We start from the raw sequence: 21,644 nt of genomic DNA on the forward strand, positions 1-21,644 counted from the left end.
GTGATGCCTACTGTTGCTACATATCTTAGCATCATGCTGCGCATGGTTAGAGCAATTAGATGCGACAAAGAAGTTAATGGACCCAGGGGCCAGAGACATATGCTTGTGTTGGGGAAGCTGGCTAGATAGTATGAAGTAGCTGGGTGGGGGGGTGTTTCTTTTTTTCTTTTTTTTTAAATTTGCCCAGATAACATCAATCGCAAGAGCGATAGCACAGCGGGTAGGGCGTTCGCCTTACAAGCGGCCAACATGGCCGACCCGAGTTCGATTCCTCCGCCCCTCTTGGAGAGCCCGGCAAGCTACCGAGAGTATTCGATATGCCAGACACAGTAACAACAAAGTCTCCAAAGGAGACGTTACTGGGCCCGCTCGAGCAAATCGACGATCAACGGGAGGGCCTTTTACCTTACATTGATAAATGTCTTAGTTTAGGGCTGGTGAGATAGTGCTAGGCAATAAGCCATGACGCAGGATGACTTCTGAGTGCAGAGCCAGAAGTAAGCCCTAAGCACTGCCAGTGTGTCCACTTCCTCAAAGGAAAAAAAAATTTTTTTCTTCTCTCTGATCTTTATTTTTATTTATTTATCTATTTATTTGGGAGTGCTACTATTTATTCAGCCAATGATTAGCTGATTTGATTGGACATGAACTTCAACTTACTTTTTTTTTTTTCATTTTTTATGATTTTATTTATTGAATCACTGTCCTCCCATTCATTAATTTGCTCGAACGGGCCCAATAACATTGTGAGACTTGTTACTGCGTTTGGCATATCGAATATGTTACGGGTGACTTGCCAGGCTTTGCCGTGTGGGCAAGATACTCTTGGTAGCTTGCTGGGCTCTCCGAGAGGGGCAGAAGGAATCGAACTCGGGTCGGCCATATTGACCACTTGCAAGGCAAATGCCCTACCCACTGTGCTATCGCTCCAGCCCACCTTTGATCACATTTAATATTTTTCACATCAGACCCACCATTATTGTTTGGGATTTTACCCCAACACTCAGATCTGCTGAAAAGGCAACAGTAGACAGTTTGTTTTCTATTGCTGGTTATGAATCACATATGATGTCTCATGGCTGCAGTAGTGGCCATGCGATTTTGAAATTCTGAAATTTTAACACTTAAATCTGGAGGGATTTCTGCCAAAACCTGTTGGGTTCTGAGATTTGTTCCTGAGTCTCTTGGATCGTGGCCGTTAAGCACCTTGATCAGGAGCCAGAGAAGCCGTTCATAGGTAGTGACTCAGGGTCTCGTTGGGGTGGGGAGCAAAGGGCCGGCTCCACTCCCATCCTGTGAGGCCCTGCTTGTCTCATTACTGCGGGTCCATACATGACTGCCCAATGGCCTCTGGAGGATGGCGGCCACTGAGCCGCCTAGGGGGAGCAGGCGGAGGGACAGCACCCTTCCCCCTTGCGGTGGCCCGGCAACAGTTACCTACTGTGGGGTCCAGACACATTTCTGCCAAAAGCCACTGGGTTCCGAGATTTGTTTCTGAGTCTCTGGGATCATGGCTGTTAAGCAGCTTGATCAGGAGCCAGAGAGGCTATTTGTGGGCGATGACTCAGGGTCTCATTGGGGTGGGGAGGAAAGGGCCGACTCCACCCCCATCCCGTGAGGCCCCACATGTCTCGTCACTGAGGGCCCAAACCTGATTGTCCTATGGCCTCTGGAGGATGGCAGCCACCGAGCCACCTAGGGGGAGCAGGCGGAGGGACAGCACCGTTTTCCTCTGGGGTGGCCTGACGACAGTAACTACTGCAAGTCCGGACACATTTCTGCCAAAAGCTACTGGGTTCCGAGATTTGTTTCTAAGTCTCTGGGATCATGGCCATTAAGCACCTTGATCAGGAGCCAGAGAGGCCATTCGTAGGTGGCAACTCGGGGTCTTGTTGGCGTGGGAAGGAAAGGGCCGGCTCTACCCCCATCCCGTGAGGCCCCACATGTCTCGTCACTGAGGGCCCAAACCTGATTTTCCTGTGGCCTCTGGAGGATGACAGACACCGGGCCGCCAGGGAGAACAGGCCAAGGCATGAAACCTATTCCCACCTGGGTTGGCCCAGCACCGGTAACCTACTGCAGGGACCAGACACATTTCTGCCAGTAGCCATTGGGTTTTGAGATTTGTTTCTGAATCTCTGGGATCATGGCCGTTAAGCAGTTCAATCAGGAACCATAGTCGCCACGCCTCCAATTATATAGCTGAGCCTGAGGTGGTTTGTGGGTGTGTCTCCCACATACCTAACTTTTGGCCGTTTACTTTCTTGGTAAACTTGCCCCAAGTTTTTGGGGTCTGGCCAAAGGCACAGCAGCAATTTGGGTGTATCTGGAAATCCGAAGGCGCCATCAGGCTGTTGATGCACTTGCCTCACAGGTACAGATTCACCTGCTGGCGGCACCATACCCCCAGAAAAAATGTTTTAAATAAAAAAAAAACTGATGTTTCATTCTATGCTTTGTGTCATATTTTAAGTGAGGTTAACTTAAGAAACATTTTCTCTATTTGTATTTTCTTGTTTTTGTTAAATAACATGTATATGTTCTAGACATAAAAACAATTTCAGATTTATTGATAATATATAGTTCAGTTTCACTTGATTAAAATTATAGTTCTGTTTACTCTGTGAGCAGTTGAAAGAGTAAAAAATGTGTGCTTAATCTCCTGATATTTAAGGTCAGAGAATGTAAAACACAGTCAGAATATTCTTACCAGCTTTTACTATTATCCTCTCTTTTTTGAGCGTCCCCTGAATTTGGAGATCTTAGAAGTTTCATCTGTTTGGGTTGCCTAACATACATCAAGAGTGTTGGTGTTTATAAACTGTTTTTCATACTCTGCTTCCCATGAAAATTCTCCGTTTTAGAAAAGTAGTTTGACTAAGCTAGAGCATTGTGGGATGTCTCAATGTTCAATGTTTCTAGAATCAAGGTTTTTTTTTTCCTATTTGCTGTTTGTTATCTTAAAAGAACATCAGAGCACTGTAAATACTTTTCTTCGAGCTATATTCAAAACATCGGACTTCTGAAACTCCCGTATACTCACTTTTGCTTCTTGGAATGGGTATTAGGGCCCTAGATTCTTTTCTCCTTTTTTGGTAAAATCATTCCAGCTATTTTTTTTTGTGTGTGCGTGTAGAAATATTTTCACTTATGAGAATGACTTGCCATTTATACATTAGTGACATGTATTATAATTTCTGGAATACATTTATTTTGTGTGAATGATGGTTTTCTATTAAAAGACTATTTTTACTTGTCTTTTAATTTGTTAAAGGTGCAAGACTCCCACGTATCCCACATTAATAGTGTTGAGAATTCATGTATAAATTGGATAATTAATAACTTATTAGTATTGCATAAGGTCCAGGAGCCATGCAATTTATCAAAGAGAGAGCAAGGCTTCTAGCCTGGTGTAAAAGTATATGTAATATTTAGTTATGTATCTTTTTTCAAATATTGATTATACAATGGGCATTTGATCATTGTATAATTGAAATCCAAGCACAAAAATTTGTAAGTCTACAACTGTACCTCATGGTGTTTCACTAATAAAAATTAAAAAAATATATACTGATTATACAGCTTTGGAAATTTTAGCTTGTTTGTAACCCATATGCTTATGAAAATGTAATAATGAGGCAGAGTTTGTCCTAGAAGAATCCATATTTATTTGTAATGCCAGTTACAGGCACACAATACCGCACACAATACCACTTCCTTCTGAACACATGATAAACAGTGATATGTTTATACACATTTAAATATTCAATTAATATCACAACCAGTGCATACATTCTTGGTTTGACATTTACGTAATTTAAAATAATGTAAGCGACATATTTTGCACTGTCCTCCTGTTGTTCATTGATTTGCTCGAGTGGGCACCAGTAGCACTGTAGCACTGTCCTCCCGTTGTTCATCAGTTTACTCGAGCAGGCACCAGTAATGTCCCACAAGAAATTGTGAGACTGCTTGTCACTATTTTTGGCATCTCAAATACATCATGGGGAGCTTGCCAGGCTTCGCTGTGTGGGCGAGATACAACGGTGGGTTGACCGTGAGCAAGACAAGTTCCCTACCATCTGTATTATTACTCTGGCTCCTCACTTTGATTTTAGTCTTTCCCTAGTTTGTTAAACTTAACTAGAACATTTGGTTGTTGACCAACAGCCAAAATTTTTATTTGTGAGTTATTTCATGTTTTTTATTAATATTTTAAAGCTGAATAATGAATTTATTATATATTATATTAGGATTTATAAATTGAGTAAATACTTAGTTTTCCATTTTGTAAGAACTACAAAATCATTATAATTTGTCTAGTTGAGTGAGAAGAGTATCTTCCAAATGGCATGGTTATCTTACTTTAGGAAATGGAAGGTGTCCAAAGGATCGCTTATCTCTTTCAGTATTTGGAAAGATAAGTTAAATCTCTCCTCAGCTGTATAGCTATTAGTTATTCTGTCCATACCAGCAGAAGATAGATAAAGAATTTTGTCCCCATTACGGCTTGCTTTCTGATGTCTGAGAATGGCTTTGATTAAGCATCAGGCTATCATTTGTGGTCCTGTCCTTAACCCAGAACTCTCCCTTTCATGACCTTGCTCTCTTATTTACTCTCTAATATTATTAACTCTAATTTTAAGAATTGTCTTTACATTTTATTAGTTTATAGTAGAGTACAAAACCCAGCTCCCAGAAGAGAACAGCGCAGAGTCTCCTGCCCCCACACCTGGCTGTCCTTGCCGGGGCCCCTTGGAGGGGGCGGGTTGAGTTTTCCTCCCCACCCTGAGGAGTCATCAGGAAAGCCTCATGGAGCATGGCAGCGGCTGGGTACTGGAGGTAGTGGAGGGAATCGGAAACAGAGATCCTCTGTCTTCTCCCACCAATCTCCAGCAACCCAGGGATTACACACAGAAGACCCACCCTATTGGTACCAGATAAATACCTCATCCACACACCTCCACTACCCAGCTACCACCATGCTCCAGGACGCTTTCTGGACCATGCAGCCCTGGCTGTGCAATTTATTGTAAGACACTTAATACCCATCTTCCAAGATTACCACACCGAATTTGATGGGGTTCAAATATGGTCTGAAACCATGGGAACACCTGCAAGGGAGATTAGAGGCCACACCGAAAGCTTCTATTCCTCTCGGAGAGCCTGGCAAGCTACTGAGAATATCCCGCCCACACGGCAGAGCCTGGCAAGCTATTTTTGGTGTATTTGATATGCCCAAACCAGTAAATATAATGGGTCTGATTCCCTTGATTCCGAGAGAGCCACCAGTATGGCAGCATTAAGAAGGATGAGGAAGGAGAGGCTGATAAAATCTCAAGGCTGAACTAAGATGCCAAAATGAAGAAGGGCAAAAATGCCTGTCTGTACCTTCAATGCATGTACACTTGCATTGGATGAATCCATAGAAAACCTGATGATACAAGTGTGAAAGATCAAGTACGACATCATTGGTCTGACTGAGACAAGAAGGCATCAATCACATCGCACTGTTTTCGACACCATTTTGGAGAAGAGCTATTCCTTGGAACATGTGACAGAAGAGGCATTGGTGGTGACAGTGTCCTTGTCAACACAAACTTGACCATGAGCATTTATTCATTCGAATGCCTAACAACCCGAATTGGATGATTACACTTGAATAGATGAGACTCATCTCATCTACCGGAAGTTTCTATCTTTGTTGTCTACGCACCAACATCCAATTATGATGAAGGAGTAATTGAGAAGTTCTACATGGAGCTGGAAAAGTTCTAAAAAGAAGACCACACCTTTTACAAGATCATTGTTGGTGATTTTAATGCCAAGATAGGACCAAGAAGATCAGCCGAAGAACTCCACGTCAAGACCCATGGCCTAGAATGGAAAGAACAGGGTTAGAGACTATATGAGTTCATCATGTCAACCAAGACCATCCATGGTTACTCACAGTTCCAGAAAGCCGAATCTAAACATTGGACATGGGAGTCTCCCCGTGGATAGTTCTACAATGAAATTGACCACATCATATTCAGTTAATGGTTTTGCCTGACTGATGTTGCTGTTGTCTCAAAATTCCAAACAGGATTGGACCACCATCTCCTTTATGCAAAATTCTAATTCAAAGACCAGGGAGAAAGGGCTGCAAAGTTTAGGAAGAGAACTCGCAGAATGATCACCAACTGGGAGCTGTTTGGCACTATTGTGGCAACATGGGAAAATGCTGTTGTTGACAACATTGATGAAGAATATGATCGACTGGTTCAGCACCTGCAAGATTGTGTGAGGAACACTGAGAGAGAGAGAGAGCCACAAAAAGACGCCTGTCTTTGAAAACTCTTGAGCTCATTCGCCAATGTGACTTGGGGCAAGGCTCGGGCAACTTCAAGGGAATATCTGAACTCGCAAAGCAGTGCAGAGAAGCGATCAAGGAAGACCTCAAAGGGAGAAGAGGAACAGGGCTGGCAGACGGGGCAGAAGCTGGGAAAAGCATTCGCAACACCTGCCTGTCCTTTGCCAATTACAAGACGAAAAAGACTGCCCTCCGATGTCCTGAAGGATCTATCACATCTTCCAGAAGGGCAATGGAGAAGATTATCGACTGATTATCTACTCAGATCTCTTTGATAGCCACGTCTACCTGCCCACAAAACGATTTCTGCAGGATGGATATGTGGTTCCCAACTTTCTCCCTTCCAAAATCCGGCACGCCATTTTGTTGGTAAAGAAGCGAACAGCACCCGGCCTAGACAATGTCAAACCCAAACACCTGAAGAACCTGCCATCAGTACTCATCAATACACTGGCTCGGCTCTTCACATGCTACCTGTCTGAATGCAAGGTTCTGTCCTAATAGGAAACAAGCAGGACTGTACTACTGTACAAGAAGGGAGACATCCACAACATTTGCAACTATCACCCGACCCTCTGTTGTCTGTCATCTACAAGTTGTTCATTCGAGTCATCCTGAATAGGATTGGCAGAACACTAGATGAAGAAGAACCATTCAAGCAATCCGGGTTCCGCAAAGGATTCAGCATGATCGACCATATCTACACGATAACCAAGTTCATTGAGGTTTCTCGGGAGTTCAAGATGCTGCTTTGTCTAATGTTCATCGACCTAAAGAAGGCCTTTGATTCTGTTGAGACGGAAGTGGTCATTAAATCCCTAATCAAACAGGGCATTCAGACTCAATACATCAGGATCCTCTGTGACCTGTATTACGGATTCACTACCAGGATCTCACCATTCTACAAGGAAGTGATCATCCATGTCGAGAGGGGTTCAGCAGGGTGATACCATTTCACCGAAACTCTCCAGTGCCACCTTCGAGAACGTGATGGGAAGACTGGAATGGGAAGGAATTGGAGTGAAGTTAGACGGTCGGCAACTACACCACCTCCACTTCGCTGATGACATCATTCTAATAACACCGAACATTAGCCAAGCAGCACAAATGCTGGCCGACTTCAACCGAAAAGTCAAACTATCACTGAATCTCACGAAGATAATGTTTATGAGAAATGGTCTTGTTCCTGACATTAGATGTGTGTAGGGGTTTTCTCTCATCCTATGCAGGTTTCTCCCTAGTCCATCTCTTGCAGATATGATGTTTAATTTCTCCCCATCAATTCTTCCACTGTCCTCCTTCCACCCCAATGTTTATGTTTCTTTATGGGCATATGGTATTCTTTCTCTCTGATACATACCTAGACAGAGAATTAGTGGTGTTTCTGAAAAACTTTTATCGCTTTAAACAGTTTAAGTAAAAGTAATTTTGAGTTATCTTAAGTAGTATTTTCTTTCTTCCTACACTGATTTTTAATTATTTTAAGTTTTTTTAATTGTGTATGTCAATATTTGTTTATGATGTTAGACTCTTTGGATGTGCTTATTTTGAAAAGTGATGTGCATTTTTGAAAGGGGACTTGATAGTGGCATTTTAAAAAGTTTCTTTTCCTGCTTCAGATTATTAGAGTAGTATTCTGTTACATAACTAGCCTTTTTGTATGTCCATGATTAAAACAGCCAGTTGTTGGGTTTTTATTCTTAAACAACCAGAGAGTAAATATTTTAGACTTTTCAGGTCAAGGAGTTTCTGTCATGAATGCTGTTGCTTTGTAATATAAAAAGAGCCATAAGCCAATTGTAAATGAGTGCATTGCAATGAAACTTTATAATAACAGGCCTCTGATCCACAAACAATGTTTTGCTAACCTTTGACCTTATTAATATTTAAGGTTCTCATCAAACTTTTGGATTGAGATGGCTAAATGTGTAACTTTTTCTGGTTATAAGTAAAAGTTATAAGTCTGGTTATAAGTTATATTTAATTTCAGATAGACTGGAAAATAATAGTTCAGACAAGCAATACCACAAAATTTAATATGTTGACATTTCATTGGATTGATGCTGATTCGTCAGAGGGCAGAATTTGTTTTTTGTGGGTAGGGAAGGCATGAATAAGCAGTATCATATCAGAAGATTTCCCCTTCTCTGATTCCCATTCCCCATCCTAGAGAACCAGTAATTTGCTTTCTATTTATACCTTTGTAGTACTTTATATAGAATAAAACATGTGGTCTTTGTAAGTGTAATTCCATTCATTTGTGCAAACTGTCTATGATTTGTGACTGATCAAATTAGAGTGAAACTGCCAATTCAAATCAGTTATAACTTTACACTCATGAGGTATCGACCTATCAACTTACCTTTGTATGTGTGTGCATGTGTGCATGTGTAATATGTTTTTCCTGCTGATTTTTTTAATATGATAGAAACAAAGAGAAATTATATAACCTTATACCAGCTTAATAGAGGGACTATTACTTGTGTAGACCTATGTAATAAGTTTTTTTTTTATAATCAAGTAAGATTGTTGTTTATACTGTTTCCTTGTTTCAGTGATTTTCTTTTATGTTTTACTTGAATGTTTCAGTAATAAGCTTGTATATAAAAGAAGAATGTTGCTGGAATTCTGATTGGTTTAAAAACAAATCTACCACATGATTTAAAAAGAAAGATAAAGTGACTTTCATGGAAGAGTTTTTTTTTTGTGGATTATATATTTTATATAATACAGGGACGAATGGAGATGTTACTGGGCCTGCTCGAGCGAATCGATGAACAGTGGGGTGATAGTGATAGTGATAAAAGGTAAAAGGTAAAGGCCCTCCCGTTGATTGTCGATTTGCTCGAGCGGGCCCAGTAACATCTCCATTGGAGACTTTGTTGTTACTGTGTTTGGCATATCGAATACTCTCGGTAGCTTGCCGGGCTCTCCGAGGGGGGCGGAGGAATCGAACTCGGGTCGGCCATGTTGGCCGCTTGTAAGGCAAACGCCCTATCGCTGTGCTGTTGCTCCAGCCCAGCTCCAGTGATAGTGATAGTAATATATATTTTATGCATGCATACTTACTTGATTAAAGACCTTGCTTAGATCAACTAATGATTTCCCTTATGTTAAAGCTCCAAAAGACAGTTAACATAAATCATATGAGAAAGTTAGGTAAATTGCTGAAGATAACAGAATAGAAGGCTTGATTTGCCATTTGTTTTCATTTCTAGATTTATATTGGTATATAAAGTATCACCTAAGTGTTAAACTATTTTAATACTTTGTCAACGGCTTAAATAGAAAGTCTCACAGAAGCCTTAAAGTAAAGATCAATACTTTATTAACAGTTTAAATATCATCTATTTTAGAGATTATGATATTTTTTAGCTTTAGAGCAAATATACTGATACTGTTATGCTTTTCAGCTGCCCTTATCTTCCTTGTCAGTGGTAACTATCTGGGATATGGAATACTAGATTTTAACTTTTAACTTTGTTTTAACTTTGTTATTCAAATATGAGATTCTAAATTGTCCTTAATTTCACAAGTTCATTTTTTCTTCAATTTGGAATAAGTGAAATATAAAACGTGGAAAGAGAATAGCTTTTTAAATTTAAATAGTCATCACTGTATGGTTAATCATATATTTATTCGGTAGAATTAATTTCCTTGGGCCATTCTGATAACTTACTTTAACAATCTGCCATTTTAATATTTGTTAAAATGATAGCTCTGTATCTAATCATGGCATAATTCTGATACTCATTGAAAGAAACAGAAAACTAGTTTTCATTTACATTGCTGCATCTTTATTGTTCTTCAGAGCAAAAGATTAGACAGTTTTTAATGACACTTGTTTCTTGATTATGAATTTTGTTTTCTTTTACAAAGCATACATGCTGAAATTAAAATAATGCATATATAAATCGTGTTTAGTTTCCAATTCCTCATGATAGACTCTACACTTTAAGGTGTAGTTATGACATTTTTTATTTTTTTGTAGTTTTGTAATTACCCACAAAGAAAAATGAGAGACAGAATGTCAAGCAGTAAATTTCCAATTCTTATGGAAGTAATAGCTACTGAAGAGAATGCCTAGACAACAAAACCTCTGATCTTTAATAGGTGTCTTCCTTATCAAGTGAGGATTTAAGCTATCCAACTTTCTCACTGTAACATCTTTTAAAATAACTTCATATCTGATCCAGATAAGCCTTTAGCAAAGCATTTTCAGTGGGAGAAACAGCAGGCCTGTGAAACATTTTTGAAGAAAAGTGCAAAGTTTTGCATACTGTATCCTGCTCTTGAGATTCACAATACATATTTCATATTATCACTTCAAAAATTTTGATATACCAGTTTAACTATTTCTTAAAAAAATTTTTTTCCTGAAATTAATTTGCTGTGGAACTCTTTTGACTATATTTTGATACTGACCAAAGCTCTTACTTCATATGCTCAAGTGTTGACATTATTAACTTTAGTAGAGCTTTCCTTTCAAGAAATTCATCATAAACATTTGAATTTATATCCTCACTTGTTTATAACTATGAACAGAAAAGAGGGGAGAATAAATAATAAGTGGAACTTGTTGCTGTTAAAATACAAAATACTAAGCAGAACAAAGACTTTTGCATTGTTCAGTGGTAAAGGAAATTAGTAAGGGGATTGAAATCTTGGAAGGATTTGTTTTAACTATAGATGCCTGGTCATTCACCTATAGTTAGTATTGACCCTTGCATAATATCCACTTTATTCCCCACCACTGTTCAGTAACGTATTGAATTAAATCTTGCATGCCTACAAATTCTCATCACTATATGTATATGTATATGTATATGTATCTGTATCTGTATCTGTATCTGCAGTATAAATGTATTCCAGTTTTCAGTGAAGCACTTGCTTCAAGAAAATGAAATCTAAGAACAGGGACTTAGGCTGTGATGTTCTGGAAATGCAGCAGATGGAGTGCTTTATGAAAGAAGCACTCTTTTCATCTGTGTGAGATCACTTAGATGAAACACATGAATGAGATTTATGCAATGTCTGCTACAGAAATCTATGCATGTACGTGTAGAATCATCTTAGTCACACACACACACACACACACACACACACACACCCTTTACATACCTTTTGTCATGCTTTTTCATAATGGGAATGTAAGGAAGAGGAGGAGCCTGCCAAAAAGAACGTGTGGCCTTTCTGAGGGTTTGAGGAAACTGTGGGGGCAGTCTCTGAGCATTGGCTATGTATATATAAGCTAAGACAGCTAGCCTGGAGCTCAGAAAGCTACTTTGTGCCTTATTTCTGCTTGAGAAAGATGAGTCTTTGCACAAATGCACTAGTGGTTTGTCCTATAAATAGCCTCAGTCACTGGCCCTGCATGGCTATTAGAGGGAAAAGAACAATAAAACAATTTTCAAAAAATCAGAAACACAGGCTACACATGCCTGGAGCTGTCAGCATGGGTAAATTAAATTAAATAGGTATGCTGGCCTGAAACCCACATGGCTAGATCCACAGGTCACTGCCTTGTCCATGGAACTTCATTGATATTGATTAGGCACCTATCTGTGACCAGCACTGGGGGAGGCATGGAGGAAAGGGTGACTAATCCTTAGTAAAAAATGAACAGAAGGGAGGAAAAACAACAGAAACCATGAACTAATAGTGTCTGGGGGAAAAAAAGGATAACCACTTTTAAAGGATCTCTATGTCCTATGTTGCTCCCTATCACATTCTCTGCGAATATCTTAATCTTCTATTTGCACTCTGGTTTTAATTATGCTTATTTTTTTGATCTGTATTTTATTTGAAAAGGCTTATCTGCTTTACGGTTCTAAACATGGAACTTAATAAAACATACCTTCCTCTTTATACTAAGATTTTAGCATCTCTAGAAAAGAATTGGCATTGCTATTTGAGAGTCAAAGAATATGTCTTTTACGAACCTGTATTCAGATGACTCAATTCGGTGGAGGAGTAAAGCTTACATGGTGTCTATTACTCAACATTTACTTTCTTATTTTGTTCAGTGTTTTAAATACTAAAACTCAGGTAAAATGTTTTTCTTTTATAGATTATTGCTCAGTTATAACAATTGTGGACCAGACAAAAGTTAAGTTAACCTGCCTGCTCTTCAGTGGAAATTATGAGTCCCTTCCAATCGTTTATAAAAATGGAGATATTGTTCGCTTTCACAGGCTAAAGGTATAATTCATAGTCTTGAACTTATATTTGTTTGAAGTGAGCTCTGTGTTGTTCACTGAGGCTATTTAGGACTTGACTCTATGATTGTTTTATTAGACTATGGCATCAAACATATCAAGAGATAAGAGATAATATAAATAACATCAAATGTTAGGATAATTTATTCTTAGATATAACTTCATTTTAAAACTATCTACTCCACTTTTATAGAAATTTATTTCATGCCAGCATCTAGACTAGTTAAATTCTGTCTTCTAAATATAAGATGAATGCTTTCAAAGTTTTCCATGTCGAGATTATTAATAAATACTTTTTTTTAAAGCCTTACCATTTGTCCTGCAAGTGGCTGACCTGGGTTTAATCACTGACATCCCATACGAATCCCCAGCAAACCTGCCAGGAATGATTCCTGAGTGCAGAGCTAGGAGTAAGCCCTAATGGGCACAGCTGGGTATGGCTCCAAAATAAAACGAAAGTTTTCATTAAGAAAAGTGTCTAACTGGCAAAGCTTAATAGTTTGGGTTTTGTTTGTTTGTTTGTTAGTGTTTTTACTTTTGTGTATTGTCTTACTAGTTTCCGTTATGTTCCAGATGAATTAGTATTTGTCTTTCTTTAGTATTGGTATTTTTATTTGTATTTATACAAATAAGACAGTAGTATTTGTCTTTCGCGTGACTTACTTTGTTTAATATGACACCCTCTAGTTACAAATTAATTGTAAAAACAATGAAAATTTGCATCTTTTTCACCTTTCTGTAATAAATTTTATCACTTATACACAATGTTACTATTCAGTGCAAAATAAAATGCTATCAACCAGAAACTTGGTTGTTAGATTTTTTTAAAAATCAGCAATTGGGTAAATAAATAGGCAACATTTTAAAAAGTTATTTCCACTCTTGACTCAAAGATTAAGAAATGCCTTCTCAAACAAACCTATTATTGTAGAATAAATTTAGCACCAGTAATATGAAAGCAGGGTGGTATAGTGGAATGAAATTATATCACTGAAGTACTATGCCCTCAGAATAGTAGACTTTATGTACATTTTAAAAGTCAGGTCCTTGTAGCTATAATCACTTAGCCACAGCTGCTCTTCATTCTTTCAGCCTCATGTTTAAGTATTCTAATTTTTCTTAGTATACTCACAAACAACTTATCCTTTTGCCTTTTGTAAATTATGTCTTATATCTTTGTATTCTATCTTTTACAATGTTAAAAACATTGTAAAATCCAAGTTTTTGTAAGATCTAGTTTTAGAGAATTAAGAAATCTATCACTTAGGTCTTTGAAAATGAGGAGTATTTTAAAATTTTGTGCAGTATTGCTTGAAGATCTTCATATAGTCCAGTAAAATTTTTAGCTTCCTGTGCTACTTAAGTGAAATATGTTAAAGAATTATATGCTTATTAACTCTTCTAACAAGATTTTAATGTTTTGTGTTTTTTTTTTTAATACTAGGCTTTACATCAGTTAGCTATCCTGCTTGATTGTGTTCTATTTTCTCTTTTATCCACTTCCTTAGATACAAATATATAAAAATGAGACTCAGGGTATCACCAGCTCTGGCTTTGCATCTTTGACTTTTGAGGGGACTTTGGGGGCTCCTGTCATTCCCCGCACTTCAAGCAAGTATTTTAACTTCACTTCCGAGGATCGCAAAAAGGTGGAAGCCTTACGTGTTTGGGCATCTACTAATATTTCACCTTCTCCGGCATTAGTAAAATTGTGTGACGTTCAGCCAATGCAGTACTTTGACCTGACTTGTCAGCTCCTGGGCAAAGCAGAAGTGGATGGAGCTTCGTTTCTTCTAAAGGTAGATAGATTTAAATGCCTGAAATTCTAAGTTAGTACCACTGACATAAAATGAAGAATTTATACCAGTATTATGATAGAAAAGATTTTCATATGTTCTTCTATATGAACAGTTTAAAAATCTAATTGAGCATTTAAGAGAATGTTTTGTTAAAGTAGCAATACAATATATAGTGGATGTTTCAGGTATCTATCATTGAAAAATAAAACCAATGTATAGTAAATATACGACATATACTACATTAATACTTACCATTATAATGTATTATAATGTGCATGGATATCCAAGCAATGCCACTTTTCTCCTTTTTACACTATTTCCAGAAAGAGTATTCTCATATATACATTTTCAAACATAGTAGTTTGTGCTATATATCTTTCCTTATTTTAATTATATTGTGATGGGAAATGCATAATTTCTGTGCATATTTCTGTCTCCTTGTTAAGGGAGCCTTCGTTCTTACTCTCATGACCCATTGATGTTGGGTTTCTTTCCCATCTCACTGCATGTTTGATGGGCAGATCATTCATAAGCATGATGGTTTTGCGTATGTATTATGGTTCTCATTATACTGTTCTCATTTTTGTTATTAAATGAGCAGAGTAGAAAGAGTAACATAAAACTCATCTATGTTGGTATGTACCCTACTGGAAAAGACTATCTGATGTCATCCTGACTTACCAGACTGAGCACAGTGTTATTGAAACAAACATTGCCTCATCCCTGATCTATGGTCATTTAGCTTCTGACTCTGTGGAATGGTAAAATTAGAAATGGAATACACAGTGGCTCTTGGGTGAATTGGATTCAGCATTATTATCATTTATATCTTGTTCCTATTTGGGTATAGTTAAAAATGGAAATCATGGAATCAAGTAAGAACTGCTTGAAGCAAAGAGAGCTCATCTTTGAGGCAGTCGCTCCCCTCCTTTCTTCCCTCCCTGCTCCTGTAGCTATTTTTGTAGCAAAACTTCAAAAATGGCTTCTCCCCCAGAATAAAGAAAGCAAACAACAAATCACATCTGTCTACATACCTGAAATACTTCATAAAAGTAAATGAATATTATTAAGAAGTAAGCATGATGAAGCTGAAAGCAGCATATGGTCACAAAATATACTTAGGGTCTAAGTCACATCATAAACAAATGAGCATTTATTAATCCTGGAACACTACTAATGACAAGAATTCTATGGTGCAGATAAGTCTATTAGTATCTGTGATACACTCATTTTAATAATTCAATAGACATTGTCACTGGTTTATATTCAAGTCACAATTTAATAAATACCTGTAGTATATATCTGGTAACATATACGTTACTCTGCAGTTGTTTTTTAAACTTATTAGAGAGATTTTTCATATCATCCCCTGAGAAGATCTTGGCTTTCTAGGGCCACCATAATAAATTACCACACACTGGGTAGCTTCAAATAATAAAATGTGTGTTCTCCCAGATCTGGAGGCCCAAAGTTCAAAATCAAGGCATGAGTAAGGTGTTCCTCCTCAATCCTTCCTCGCCCCTTTTTAGTTTGTGCTGCTTGCTAGTATTCTTTGGCCAGCCACGTTCCTACACCAGACCCCATCTGTTCTCTCTGTCTTCAAATGGTTCTGTTCTGGAGTCTAGATTTTTCTCTTCTTTTAAGGGTCTCAGTCAAGTTCAGTTTTAGGGCTCACCCTAACTTGAGTGTTACATTAGGGCTCACCTAATTCCATATGACTTCATTTTAATTCTTTATAAACAGCCACTTCTAAAGATTCCAGGGAAACATTTTGACCTAGGACACTATCCAACTGCTTGGGTTTAATTATATGACATTATAAAAGTCTCACAATGAAGATGTTACTGGTGCCCGCCTGAGCAAATCGATGAACAACGGGAGGTCAGTGCTACAGTGCAGTGCTACTTGTAGATGTTTTGTTTTAGATCATGTTTATACACTTAGGAGGTAAACTTAAACATTTTGTGTTTCACATTTGCCATTACACATTTATCTGTAAACACAACCAGCTACGTGTGAAAGCACGTTTCTTAATAGCATAGTGTATAGGGATTGTTTTATGTCGTAGATGATATAAAAAAATATACCATTGACAAATAAGTTTACAGTCTTAAAAATGAAGCCTGATTACTCTTATTTTTAAAAATAAAACGGTTTTCTAAATGAAGAGTGATACAGACAGATTTTCATATGGGAAAGTTAAATATCAGAAAGTGTTATATGGAACTTTGGTTTTTGTTGAGCCATACACTTTTGGTGGGACTTGGTTCTGGATGGAGTTCTCGGGGCTTAACCTGAATTGCTGCATGCAAAGCAAACGCCTTACCCACTGTACTATCTTTCCCACTCCTGTATGCAACTTTTTATGTTGACAAATAGGAAAATCAAAGTTTGAGTTAAATTGACTCATGATTGATATTTGCATTCCCAGGGATGGAAGCTAGGATCTCACACATGCAAAGCAAGTGCTCTATTACTGAGATACATCGCTGCCCCTTAGTTTATTTTCTAAACTTAAATCTAACTTATGTTTTTTTTTTTAATTTCAGTGAATTTAGTATGCAAAAATAGTTCTGATTCCAGATGGTAAGTTCTCTCAAGCTGAATTAGACCAAAGCAGATTAATATCTCCCCAAACTAGCTATATAGATCAGTTTCATTCATGAATCTGGAAAACAGAATTCATCAAAAACTATAAAACAGTTCAATTAAATGAAAAGAATATAAATATAATTCTACATTTATTTTCAGGATTCAGAAATGGTTTCATTTCAGAAAAATTATTGTCATCTTCATGATGGCATATTTAGTGTTACCTGTTAAAAAAATTGTTTATAAAAATGTTTTAACAGAATAAAAAGTATTTCTTCTCCCTTAGTTTCTATACTAAAGTAAAATGGTTTTATTAGAAAAATGTAAAGCAAGTCATGAGAGCATTGAGGTGCACATCTTGAGTCATGGTGTGGACAGCAGAGAATGCAAGCAGATATTCCCCCTTAAGACACAGTTCTTATCATTAGGTAAAATAGTGTTAAAATTTAGGAACTTCTGACTCAGTGCTTGGCTGTTGCCCCTGGTTCAGCTGGAAAGCAGTGGGAGTTACCGTGTGGAGCTGGGGAGCTGAGGGTTGTTCCTTGGTCTAGGGCATGCAAAAGTTTGCACCCCAGTCCATTGTATTCTCTTTGGATCAACGCAGTTTTAATTGACTGTAATTCTGAAATTTCTTGGAGAAGTTAAGTGATCAAGACTAAAATAGGAAAATCTAAGTGGCACTTCTATTATGAAAGTGTAATATTAAATCTTTAGTAGACTGATGACTAAAAAACCCTAGGGACCTCAAAAACAGTCTTTTATATTTAATACAATACATAATCAGATAACTGACATGTTTAATTGACAAAGAAAGATTATTAAATGTGAATCATTATCTATCTGGAAAATTATTTAGGTCTGTGTATATAGTATACAAATGCATAATAGATTAAGTTTTGATATGAAATTTTTAATTGACTTTTAGGCACTTAAAACTGCAGCAGAAAATAATTATAGCCACAGTCTACCCTCTGAAACTTTTCCCCAGAGACTCATAGATTGGTCTGTAAAGCTGTCTTGAAGTTACAAAAAACAGTGTACTCAAAATGAAATAACAAACACCAAGTGGAGAAAACTGTTTGTGATACAGTATTATTACAGTTCCCAGAGGGATTGTCCTCTGCTTTGAATAATTTAGGGAACAGTGTGAAACTTACTCATAATTGTTTATCTGAAAACAGCAGTATCATCAGCATGATCCATTACTTCCTTTATTATCTGACGCTGGCAAACACTTTCTTTATAGAAACAGTGTTTTCTAAATAGAATAGTTATTCTTGACCAGCCAAGCTTCTGACATTTCCACTGCAGAGACATTTACAACTCATGTCATATTAAACATCTTTTTCATTCCCTTTTATACTCTTGTGTACCCTAGTTTATCTCTTGAAAGCTTATCCATGCACCCTACACATGCAGGCCAACTCATACCTTAAGGATGAAGTAGGACCCTATTCATTGTGTTCATGTCCCCTTCTTTTTGGGAATCTTCAAAGTAGCTTGAGTTTTTTTTTTTTTTCCCCCACTAGCACCCATGACTTTTATCAATTTATATTTCTAGCAGCCAATGTAAGCAAATATTCATAGTTTTTTTAAAAAATATTTTCTAAATCATAACAGTGGGGGAGAAATTAATTGGAACCAGTGAGATGGTACAGGAGGTAAAATGCTTGCTATTTTTAAAAATTTTGGTCTTAGGATCACATCCAACAATGCCCAGGGAGTACTCCTGGCACTGCTCTGGGGACTGTGTGAGGTGCCAAGGATTGAACCCAGGTCAGCTGCATGCAAGGCAGACACCCTTTCTGCTGCACCATCACTCCAGTCCTCCAGTCCCAGGAGTTAAAATACTTTCTTGCATATGGCTGGCCTAGATTCCATCCCCAGCACTACACATATGGTCCCCTGAGCACCATGAGGAGTGATTCCTGAATGTAGATCCAGACTTAAGCCCTGAGCACCACTGGGCGTGTGGCCCCCAAAAGCAGAAAAATAGAAGGATAAAAGCCAGCATATATTCTTAAAAGCTGGGAATTTGCACAGGAAAATTAAAAGGGAAGTTTTTAAATCCCTTAATTGTATGAGAGAAAATTCTCCTTTTACTTTTAAGTTCTCTGGCTGGTCTAATTTGATACAAAGCTATTAAAAGGAGAAGAAAGCAAAGTTAATTTGGGGTCTGGAAGGTTTTTTAGTAATGTGGGACTCAAAAGTGACCAGTATGCAAACTTTTTAGTCAGACGACAATAAATAGCTTAGGACTGGTTGCTTGGTAATGTAATATAGCTTGTGTGTGTCACTTTCTGGACCCTCATTATTTTCTCTCTGGTGGAAGGGATGCCTCTTCTTCCTAAGGCAGGGGCAGTTTATCCTGCTCTCAAGGGTATAGAAGAAAGCCAGAGGGTATCCTTCTTGCGTTGGTCATTTCTTCAGTAACCCTAATTCTTAGTAAGTTGGGTAACCTTCCCTGAACCCCATCATAATATGAAAAATGAGAATTACTAAATTGTCTAAAATGCCATATGTTTGAAATACCCCAAACATCAAAGGGGGTATTTAATAAATGTTGAGTGTATGCATGAAGCCATTGGAAGTACTTTAAAGAATAAAGGCTCTTGTTAGCCCATGTTCTCTCGTGATATTTTTTTCTAGACGTGTCTTATCATGTTTTTCATTTTTCTTCTTAACTTATACAGCCCTTTTATATTCATTGAGAATTATTCATCATATTTAAAGTTTAGCATAGGTTTGGGAATATACTTGATTACATTGTTTGTATTAACAGCAGATAAAACTCTTAAGTCTTTGCCATTTCACAAAAGATAATTACATTTTTCTCTCCTTTGGTGACAGGTTTGGGATGGCACAAGGACACCCTTCCCTTCTTGGAGAGTATTAATACAAGAAAATGCTCTTCTTGGTGACTTAAATCAGATCCACCAGCTGCAGAATCTGACAGTAGACATTGTAGTCTATGATAACCATGTTCAAGTGGCAAAGTCTCTGAAGGTGATATTATGCTATTTGGGCAGTTTTGTGTTTTTGGAAATGGGAAAAACCTCATTTACAGATAATTTTCACAATGTTGAAATGTAAAATTTGTTTGTATACAATTTTAATTTGTAAACATCTATTTTGGATGATGAGGAAATGCAATAGATTGACTCAAACAACTATTTTAAATGAAATATATCTTCCATATTTTAAAACTACACAATTTTAGGGGTAGGAGATAGGCCACTTACCTTGCACGTGTCCAACCCAGGTTTGATCCCCAGCAACCTATACTGTTCCCTGAACCTGACTGGGAATAGTCCTTAGTGTAGAATGCGAGTATGTCCTGAGCATCGTCAGGTGTGGCCCAAAATCAAAAAGAAAAATGAACAAAACTATACAATTTTACTATGACATTATTGTGAAAGATTTCTGGCTCTACTTAAAGGATGTTTAAGTATATGTAAACTTAACTGATAAGCTTTTAACTTTATCAAAGTCTAGTGACTTTATACTCATAAGAAAACTCTAAACTCATTTCTAATATATATAATAATTTATATCTGTGTTTTTATTGTACAGTTGACTAGAACTCCCGCCGATTTTGAAATAGATTTTTTAGTAAAAGCATACTGTTGTGATATTACATTTAATAGTCTTTTAAGGATGTTTATTGTTTTTTAATATCTTTTATTTGTGATACATACTACTGTTAATAATGATAATAAGAGCAACATTTGTTAAGCACTTCTGATATATCTAGTAGTGGAGAAATTATTTCACCTAATTCCCATTTTACAACTGAGAAAACCTCAGAAGCTCAAGGTTTCATACTTGGTTGGGTGTGGCCAGCCTTTGACTCTATAGTATTTGTTTCCAGCCCTCATAAAAACTATAAATAAATGATTTTCCTTATTGTAAATAAGGACCTTGAGGGAGTTCCACAGCCTGCTTATAGGAAGAAAACAACAAAAGTGAATTCTTATTATTTAAAAAATGAATTTTAGTTGCCAGGGTTTTTTTGGAAATAAGTGTTTTGTAGGAGGAAATATTTCAACTCAGGTTACTTACTGAAGTCAAATTTCAAAATTAGGTTAAAGGCACGGTTTAGGAATTAAACACATTTTCTTGTTCTTTACATGATTACACATATGCATATACCAACTTGTCCGAGAAAATTGAGAGTGTAAAGTACATTTTGATGCATTTCTAGTTCGTGTATATTTTTTTCAACATTAGTTATATTTAAATATAATGATTTTAAAACTATTCTAAAGATTTACATTTTAGATTCTCTTTACTTTTCAAATCTCTTTAATTTTCCTATACTGCCTCTGCTTCTGTATTATTTCTGTTTCCCTTGGCGTCCCTGATTTTCTTATAATCTAATTTCTCTATAGTACTTAGTGCAGTATGTTTTGGAGAAAGTATGAAGTAAATAATACCCACTGGTGAATGACAAAGCTGTATGCTGTGACCTGTCTTTTCTGATTTTTTTTTTTTGTCTCTTGTGTGTTTTATATCACCCACTAGAGGGTGCTGTGAGCACACAAAATGTGACCACAATAATTTTCCTCTGAAGGATTGCAGGATATTTTATTTTTTTCTATGTAGTAATGTGGACATTTATTTTAATGTACATTGGCATCACATTTTGGGGGGACAATCAGAATACCGTTTCATAAAAATTTA

The 21,644-nt window shown here is 37.2% G+C and overlaps 1 protein-coding gene across 2 annotated transcripts in view; it reads left to right on the forward strand.

The window, feature by feature from the left end:
• Nucleotides 1-21,644, forward strand: part of POT1 (protection of telomeres 1) — a 90,192-nt gene that overhangs the window by 29,670 nt on the left and 38,878 nt on the right. For both annotated transcript variants that reach the window (XM_056118315.1, XM_056118316.1), the window contains 3 exons: nt 12,423-12,553; nt 14,079-14,369; nt 19,812-19,967. In XM_056118315.1, the coding sequence (XP_055974290.1) occupies nt 12,423-12,553; nt 14,079-14,369; nt 19,812-19,967 (578 nt within the window). The remainder of the gene's footprint in view (nt 1-12,422; nt 12,554-14,078; nt 14,370-19,811; nt 19,968-21,644) is intronic.

Source organism: Sorex fumeus, unplaced genomic scaffold, assembly GCF_029834395.1.
Source record: "Sorex fumeus unplaced genomic scaffold, SorFum_2.1 ptg000037l, whole genome shotgun sequence".
Taxonomy (NCBI): domain Eukaryota; kingdom Metazoa; phylum Chordata; class Mammalia; order Eulipotyphla; family Soricidae; genus Sorex; species Sorex fumeus.